This window comes from Maniola jurtina, chromosome 14, assembly GCF_905333055.1.
Source record: "Maniola jurtina chromosome 14, ilManJurt1.1, whole genome shotgun sequence".
In the NCBI taxonomy this organism is placed as follows: Eukaryota; Metazoa; Arthropoda; class Insecta; order Lepidoptera; family Nymphalidae; genus Maniola; species Maniola jurtina.
Genome location: NC_060042.1, coordinates 165701 through 174962, shown reverse-complemented (window position 1 = coordinate 174962; position 9262 = coordinate 165701). Strand labels below are relative to the sequence as shown.

General features: G+C 41.0%; 1 protein-coding gene across 2 annotated transcripts; it reads right to left on the bottom strand.

The window, feature by feature from the left end:
- Positions 1 to 575: 575 nt before the first annotated feature.
- LOC123871559 (hemolymph lipopolysaccharide-binding protein-like) lies at positions 576 to 6930 on the bottom strand. 2 transcript variants are annotated; one of them, XM_045915431.1, is made up of 7 exons: positions 6798 to 6930; positions 5695 to 5808; positions 4019 to 4156; positions 2827 to 3018; positions 1475 to 1608; positions 982 to 1102; positions 576 to 783 (listed from the first exon to the last, which is right to left on the bottom strand). In XM_045915431.1, the coding sequence occupies exons 1-7, from the start codon at positions 6847 to 6849 to the stop codon at positions 593 to 595; spliced, it is 942 nt and encodes a 313-aa protein (XP_045771387.1). In that variant the 5' UTR covers positions 6850 to 6930; the 3' UTR covers positions 576 to 592. The 2 variants fall into 2 exon arrangements, with proteins under 2 accessions (XP_045771387.1, XP_045771388.1); XM_045915432.1 differs by lacking the exon at positions 5695 to 5808 and having other exon boundaries at positions 6798 to 6865.
- Positions 6931 to 9262: the final 2332 nt, after the last annotated feature.

Below are 9262 nucleotides of genomic sequence, written 5' to 3'. Positions count from 1 at the left end.
AAAAATTGTGAACCTAAAGCGACAGTCACACCTGCGCGTCAGGAACGCGGGATGCGGGAGCATCTACCAACGGAATCTTTACGTTACGTTTTACCCGTATTATTGAAAAACGTATGACATTCATTTTTGTCCGAAAGTATAAATTCCAACTTTCATAGACATAACGTCATAATAGGACTTTCATATAAACTTTCATTCCTTAATTAACCCTCTTGGGGATAAAATTTCTAAAAATTCTGAAACACTTCTTTCTTTTTAACCAAATCTCAAAAATCAATTTTCATAGATATAATTTAAAAATGATGGACTTTCATAAGAACTATCATCCCCTGCTAAACTAGGTACCTACCTTAGGGAGGAATATTAAAAAATCCTTTCGTAATGAGCAGTGAGCACCTATGTTATAAAAGGAACCAACTATCAATATGTCAAGTTGGCGGCCTGCGGTTTAGGCAGTGTTGATAGATCAGTCCAAGGAGCTTGGAATCAGCTTAGCTTATCAGTCAGTCAGGACAAATCTTTTTGTACATAATATAGATTTCTAACATTTTTCAGGATTAAAATTGAAATGCATGTACGCTGTATTAATTTATTACTGCTGATCATTATCGTCACAGAGCAAGCTGTCAGGGCTCTTCTCGCAAATGAACGCATACGCATTCTCGCACCAAAGGTCGTCGAGCAGTCCGCTGCGGTACACCGCCCCGCAGTACTCGCCCGTTGTCGCATTGTTGGGCTCGCCGCCAGAGAACTTGGCGTAGCCTGCCTCTTCCAGCGTCTGACCTGATAATCAACAACAATTTTGATATTGGTACAAAAGCGGGCACTTATTCTCAATTTAAAAAAAAGTGGTCCAGCGATGAGTTGAAATGTGTTGATGATGATATCAATCAAATAATATGCCGGTTCAATGTTTATTTACGTCATCAGTGGATTTTCGGACCCTGGTTATATAGGTGGTTGGATAAAGAATGAACTCACCTTCGATGGTCAGATATTCTCCATGTTCACCCCAATCGTGGAATCCAACAAACGCAACTTCTTTCCAGAAATTGCCCCTCATTGAACCTCCTGGATGCTTTGCGAATATCTCCTTAATCACCTGAGAATAACACGATCACAATCAACAAACCTTCTGTAACCTTCTGTTCGCCTGGTGATTACTATCAAATAACTACTAACAAATTATTCTGTCAATAGTGGGGCTGTGAAAGATTGTACGAATTACACAGTAGGTATATAAAAAACTCAATAACTCTTGGCACCTAGCTTCTTGCCTGGTGATCGATCTTCTATTCTGACCTAAAGCGCAATAGGTCAGCGTAAACGTTCATTCGGCTGGGTCAATTTATTGCATGGTCCAGGCAGCGCTCGTCTGAAGTTTCAGCCACAGCTAGCCTAATACCCAAGTTGGCCCAGGTCCAAACTGGTCTGAGGCGTGTATCGCTCTGTAAGTTCAATAAACTGTTCCCACCTGAGCCTCCGTGTCACTGTTGATGATCGCCAAGTGGCCGCCCTCGGCCGCGCAGGCCATGTACGCCCGCGACCACGTGCGCGGCACCTTGTGGAACTTGTAGCAGCTGCCCGTCCGAGACTCCAACTTGTACTCTGAAAATAAATACAACCTTGAAATTAGGCATAACACTTCCGATCATCGTTGAAGACCTAAACACGGGTAAGATGTGACATTTGGTCAGCAGGGTAATTATTGCGAGGTTCATAAATTAATTAATTTTATCGCTCATGATGGATGGCATCGACTGATTTAGAACCTATCACCATATTGATGTAAAACTCTTTAGAACCTCGACGTGAGGAAGACTTGTGGCCCTGAAGGTTTACCTGCAGTAGTCCTGCAAAATTACCCTCCTGAGTTATCTCCTGTACTGATACGCTTGTTTAGCCTCTCTCTTGAAATTGCTCAAGTCCGCACGTCGTGGAAAGTTGCAAACGTGCAGCCAGTACCGCAAAAGGGGAGTCATACTGATCCGGCCAGTTACAGACCAATTCCTACGTGAAAAACACACCTACGAGTTATGAACGTGGGATGCGGGACGTTAACCACGACGCGAATCTATATACATGTGCTTACATTTACATACACTAACAGTCGCGTAGCTGTGAACTACTCATCGGTATAATATGTAGATTCGGCTCGTGGTTGCTCCTGCATCGCGTCCCACATCCCTCGTCCATGACGCGCAGGTGTGGCCGTAGCTTTGTAGTTCTCAAATCCTTGTAATTTCCAAGATAGGTACGAGTATGATGGCAAAGTTATGATTTATTACTCAAGTTGCTATACCAAAATGGTACCTAATCCATATGATATATTACGTCACAGTAATTATGAGATAAGGCACAGGATTATTTGCGCATAAGCTATTATACAAATTAGTTTGTTATTCATTAAGGGTCTTCTAGGCAAGCACACTCCATCTTAAACTGCATAATTACTTTCTAGTAGTCTGACTGCAGTCAAGTCTATAAATTAAAAAAAAAAATTAAAAATGCTAATTGCATGTTAAGGCTGTTTGACGCCGGAGCAACAACGCTACATGCTGCAAATGTAAACATTAATGTTGCAGCTTTATGCAGCATACCCTACGGCAGTCTATTTTATGCCAATACAACGTGCTGTAAAATTTAAATGTCTGCCGACGATTCTTGCTACTTTTAAATATTGCAGCCGCAATGTCCATTACGAGTAGGTCTACGCCGATTTATTTTGCCCCATCCTATCCTACGATGTCCTTCTCGTTGTGAAATCGGTTGAGCAACAGACATACATCTAATAATTTATCTACGGTTTCAAAGTTGTAAACTTACCACTATCAACTGTCCCACAGTCGCCCAGGGCAGTCCTCGTCGTTTTCCTATAGCACAGATACGGCAAAGTTTCCGAGCAGTTGACGTCAGCGAGCTCCCCACTGTCCAGCATCATCATACAGCTCTCTTCATTGTTGAGGTTGTCGGGCTCGCCTTCAGCCCACGTGTGGGGTATCCTGGATAGAGGTATCCCTGCAAAAATTAAACAATCTCATACTAGCTCATATTATAAAGTGATGATAATGGTTAAGATATCAGCCTCCTATTCGGGAGGTCGGGAGTTCGATCCCGGCTATACACCTCTTACTTTCTGGAGTTGTGTGTTTGAGCAATTAAATATCACTTGCTTTAATGGTGAAGGGAGACATCGTGAGGAAGCCTGCATGCCTGCGAGTTCTCCACAATGTTCTCAAAAGTTTGTGAAGTTAGCCAATCCGCACTCGGTAGACTGTAGCCAAAACCTTCTCATACTGAGACGAGACTCGTGTTCAGTAGTGAGCCAACCATAGATTGATGATGATATTAGCTCTTCAGTCAGGGGGTGTCCATACAGAAAGCACGAGATATCTACAAATAAGGGGATCCGTAGGAGAACCGACATAGCTCAACGGACTGCAAAGCTGAAGTCGCAATGGGTGAGGCACTTTCAAAGAACCGGTAGACGAGGTCCCAAGGTACTACAATGTAACCTCGCATAAAGTGCAGTATTAACAGATCTTTCCACTGGAAGGACAATATCAGGTAATTTTCAGGGAACCGTTGGACACAAGCGGTGCAAGCCGCGGCGTGTGGAAGTCCTTGTACTTAATGATCTATTTTACATAATGGCTTGATTTCCTAGGATAAAATTAACCTGTGGCCTGCGAGTAAAGGCTCCCCCACGCTTGTGGCAAACAACAAACAACAAGCATAGGCAAACACCACACATCGCTTGCCTGCCAATTATATACAGTTTGGACTTAATATGAGGTGCCTATGTAACATATTTGCACGCCATTCCATGGCAAATGTGGTGATACCAAATGAATTGTAATATTTTAACTTGCATTTGAGCAAATAAAATGACTTGATTTGATTTGACTTGGAACGCTCCAAAGCGTTGGCAAGCATACACAAACAGCAAACAGCCAGCGTGTGGCCCACTCGCTGTATGCTGTTTGTCACAACTGTGAGGCGCGCACATAAGGACTACCTTCAACGGAATGGAAGTCGCCTCGAGAGAAGGAGGAGTGTATGCCGGTGTAGATGCCGCAAGTCAAGGCGTTCTGCTGCGTCACCGACCGCATCGCCGCAGCGAGCTGTGAGTTTAATGGTGACGCCAGTTTGCTGCCTGGAACACAATTATAAAGCTTGTTAAGTTAATCTACGGCTAAGATCTGGAATGCCTAGAGATTTCCATTTGTCTAACTGATTGTAGCTATATAACCTTCAGCCTAGAAAGGGTATTAGATAATATCGAGACGAAACCTGCATGCCTAAGAGTTTCCATAATGTTCTCAAAGGTGTGTGAAGTTTGCTAATCCGCACTGTGCCAGCGTGGCGGTCTCGAATCTTTCGCATCCTGAGAGGAGACCCGTGCTCAGTAGTGGAACGACGATGTATTGATTATGATGATGAGGACTCTGTAGATAATAAAGTACGGAAATATTTCAGAAAAATGTTTCGAAGTTTTTAAGGTTAATTTAATGATTATATTTAGTCAGTTAAGTTTAATGGAATAAATAAATTAAGAAAATAAAAATGCTCATATTATCATGTAGTTAATCTTTTTTTATACGCATCATACCAGAAGGCTAAATCGTTGGTAGGTGGGTGCCTTTGCCGTTTGGTTGCTAAATAGCCATGGCAGTCAAGAGACCAAAGGAGAGACAATTATTTAGACATTATAAACTCCGTAGATTGCGTTTCCAAGACTTTAACCTGGGTCGTCTTATAAGATCAGAACTTTCAACACTGCGCCGGAGGTCTCAGTATAAATGAGGTCGAATCATTTACAATCTTTGTTCAAGACAAAAGGGTTGTTACAGCGATCAAGCCCTTTGCTGTTAAGTTCGACAAAGTTTAGGGAAACCTGGGATCTTGCGGCCTACTTAATCCGTGTACAAATTTACCCCGAATTAGTGGCAAACTTGGTTTTGAAACCCAACACACTACACTTAATACGTATTTCAATTAAGAAGAGCAACTTCATACTGTAATGTATAGTTCGTGACAGGCTGAGATGGCAATCAGGGCGGAGACACCCTGCCCACCCGGTGCGGGATAGCGCGAGTGACGTGCGGGAGTGCGGGGCGTCCCCCGCCTCGTACCCCGATTGCCATCTCGACCTGTCGCGTACTAAAGGCAATGTCAGATTTGTATAGGTACCTTTTACTTCGACTATGTATGACGAGTTCTTGGGTTCTTGGGTTCGATTCCCGGGTCGAGGGAATCTCTCGCCGATTGTGCACTATATCTTCCACGCAGAGATAGGTACCACAAATGACCAAAATTCGGTCGGTTCAACTGGGAATTATTATTTGCTAACTGCATCCGTGTGTATTTACGTTCCCCTAGGAACTTTTTGATTTCCGGGATAAAAAATAGCTTATAAATGAGTTCTTTAGATCTTTAACTATATTCATGCAAAAAATCACGTCGATCCGTCCACGTCGCTCTATTCCGCCGTGATTGAACAAACAAGGACAAACTGACAGATAAATACTTTCACATTTGTAATAAATACCCTACCCACATGGATTACATATTTTGTGAGTGAAGGCAGCAGGTGTAAGCCGTGCCTGTTCGCATTTTAATAGGGTTATAGTAGATTGATTGTGATTGTCGCATAGAACGCATCAAAGAATGGCGCTAGGACAGTTTTCCCACCTTCGAGATGGCATCGTAGCCTCGCTTCGCGCCAGTTCGCGGGGATCCTGTGCAGCTTCAGCCACCCATCCGCTTTGTTGAAGTATGTGTAGTCGCAGCGAAAATGCCTGCCATCTACAAACATAATTATTGAAAAAATATATGTGAATTGTAAGTATAATATTTTGACACAAAAAAATAAAACCTAGGTACTTATTAATTCATCTCTATAATAAAACCGGTCAATTGAGTGGACGGGGATCCAGGGACCACATAATTTTTTTTTAATTCATTATGTAAACCAAAGACTAGTTTTACATTTATTACTTGACATACTGAAACTCTCTCGAGTTTATGTGGATGTTGCACATTCCTCTTAATATCTACGATACTGAACTTAGTAACTATAGTTATACCTACATCGAAACTGAATTTATAATATTCTAATGTACGAGTAAGTAGGTGGGTATAATATGTAAGTTTGAATGCACAATATCATGTTATTTTAATACCGTAGTCTTTTTTCTTGTGTTTCAACTTGAGTTATGAGTCTTGTACGCTGCCAAAGGAACAGCATGCAGTAGCGCATGCGTCTGCGCATAGTATTAACTTAAATTAAACATATATGTGTCACAAACGAGGGAAAGGTTGCAAGAAAGTGCGTGTTTGCGTGCATCACAGGGTTAGACGCATACGAGGCAGGAATGGGTACGTCTAGATAGTTAGCGCGTGCGTCACGCAAGTTGAAAGCGCACCAGTATATCTAGTATTAGACCTGTTGATGAATTGTTTCAGAAAACCCAAAATATAGCTGTGCCAAATTCCTACTAGTAAATTTTTATAATAAGTTGTTTTTAAACCCCGACCCAAAAAGAGAGGTGTTATAAGTTTGACGTGTGCATCTGTGTATCTGTCTGTAGCATCTTAGCTCGTAAACTAATGAACCGATTTTAATTTAGTTTTTCTTTTGTTTGAAAGGTGGCTTGATCAAGAGTGTTCTTAGCTATAATTCAAGAAAATCGGTTCAGCCGTTTGAAAATTATCAGCTCTTTCTAGTTACTGTAACACTTGTCGGGAATGTAATTTTTTAATTTACACTTGTTGTAATATGTTGTTCTACTTACTCAGTATAGTCACAAGTGTGAACACAAGTAAACACGACAATGTTCGTCTCATGATGGATGTTATCTACTCTTATTATATTGATACTATAGTTTCATTAGGACCTTATCTTTATAACTCTGACCTTTGGGAAGTCCGTGCATTGGAATATAAATAAGGATTGCCAACTCAGCGCCAAGAAAATAATATTGTACACTTACGAGTACATTGATAGGTATACGTAGGACCTACGTAGATATTATTTATCTGCTTAGTCAGCAAGAGATATTTGGCCGTATGAAAAATAGCTACAAGCATTTTTTGAGTATAAACAGACCTGTCGGGCCGGATTGCGATGGATACTCAAGTAATGAAAAAGTAACTACCTATTTACCTCGGATTTTCCAGAAAATTTCTAGTGGTAAAGAAAAGCCCGAAGCTAAAACGTGGCTGTTTATTATTCATCATTTCCATGAAACCAAGTTCTGTTGACGCGACCTGAATATGTTGAAGCCGCGATTTAAAGTGGATCCACAGAAACATCTCCAACTTGTATATTTTCATCAGGAAAGCGGCGTAGTTTAAATATTAGGTATTTGGTTTGCGGCAGTATTTTTTCACATTCCTCCTCGATTACTGCACAAACTTACTAGGTACATAGTTCGAAAAGCCGATAGACGTTGGAGTCCCAAGGTGTTGAAAAGATCCAGCGTTTGCCGACCCTCCACAAGATGGCTGTATATAACACATTAGAATATTATACATTCAGTTTTTCGATTTATATAACTATATGTTATTAAGTGCAGTATAGATATTATAAAGTTAGATATTAAGAGGAATGTGCAACATCCACACAAACTCCTGAGAGTTTCAGGATGTGAAGTAATAAATATAAAATTAGTTTTTGTAAAAAAATTGGTTGTCTGTAAAGTCGGTTTACTGACGATAGTTGAACGTGACAACAAAGGCCGATTGTGCTTCTTTGTCGCTCGTTCTGCGCTCTCGCTTGCACTTCAAGCCTTACATGGAACGCCTCAGAGCGAGGTAACGCCGCATGAGTCATGTTTTTTCGTGCGTGCAGCCGGCTCTATCGAATTATAAGACGTTGTCACGTCAAAAAAAACAATAAGACGCCTTATGTCCAGCTGTGAGCATCTACCTTTTCTCGTCTGACTATGATGAGGTTAGAGATGACAAATCGAAATTGTCCTTCAGTGACAACGACGAAACGATGCTCTGGATTGAGACCTTCGACCTTTGCTTAGGATCCACCTCTAAGCTACCAAAGCTCGGGCCTCGGGCTATCTTTAGTCTGCGCTTAAAATGTACAGCCGCTTCACATCTCACCTGCGACGTGCCGCGGCGGCCGGGCAGGGGATCAGCCTGATCCTCAGATCCCCGCAGATAACAAATCGTTTGTTCTAAAGTTTTTAAAACCTAGTCGCGCTTTTTCTGGTCTGTGTCAAAAACAAACGAGCATTTTTTGAGTCATTCTTTCACGGTTTATTGCGATTTATTTATTTATTTATTTATTTATTTATTTTTATTTATTGCGATGTTCTAGCTTGGAAAACAAATAAGTATTTCACACACCCAAAATATGATGTTCATAATTGTACGGAACCCTACAATTAGGGTTCCGTACATAATTATGAACCTCTTCGCTCTTTAGCGAGACCCGACTCCCACTTGACCGGCTTTTTTGTTGTCACTACCCATATTATGAATGCGAAAGTAATGTTTGTTTGTTGGTTTGTCCTTCAATCACGCCGCAACGGAGCAACTGAGAGCGACGGATTGACCTGATTTTCCACATGGATATAGTTGAAGTTGTCTGTCTGTCTGTCTATCGTGTCTGTCAAGAAACCTATTATCAGTAATTGCTCCGCGCAAACAGGTCAACATAACTGATAGACGGCCGCATCGGGATTCGGGACTTAGGTCTCCACAGTTATACACGGACAGGGTTTTAAAAAATGACAATTTTCATTTCATTTCATTCAAAATTTAAATGATTATTATTATAAAATTTAAACGATTATTATTCAAAAATGATCGCAATATTGCTATCGTAATAAAGTTCTAGCGTAATCCAATATCTGTATGATCCAGTTTTATGATTAGTGGTTCATTTGCTAATGGGAAAATTAACCGAATTTCGTGTTAAAGTAATTATATCATTAGTATACAAACATTAACATTTCAAAATACAGCTATAACTGTAATTTGAAACTGGCTTACGCCAGGGTTATGTCTGGTTTTAGGGTTCCATTCCCGAAGAGTGCAAACGGGACTTTTACGAAGCCTCTGCTGTCCGTTAGTCTGTTCGTCCATACGTCTGTCCGTCTGTCTGTCAGCGTATATATCTCATGAACCGTAATAGATAGAGTTGAAACTTTTGAGTGTATATGTGTGTTGCCGGTATGACAACAAATGATAAAAATTGCAAAATGACCGCCATGTACTCACCAAAACTAACTGGCTCGTT

What these genes read in the sequence shown, in the direction of transcription:
- LOC123871559 (XM_045915431.1), bottom strand. Translation starts at nt 6,849, where the DNA reads ATGAGACGAACATTGTCGTGTTTACTTGTGTTCACACTTGTGACTATA. An exon ending in CGACTTCCATTCCGTTGAAG is followed by an intron (nt 3,019 to 4,018) that starts GTAGTCCTTATG and finishes TAATTTTTGCAG; the next exon opens with GGATACCTCTATCCAGGATA. An exon ending in CTGTGGGACAGTTGATAGTG is followed by an intron (nt 1,609 to 2,826) that starts GTAAGTTTACAA and finishes ATTTATTTTCAG; the next exon opens with AGTACAAGTTGGAGTCTCGG.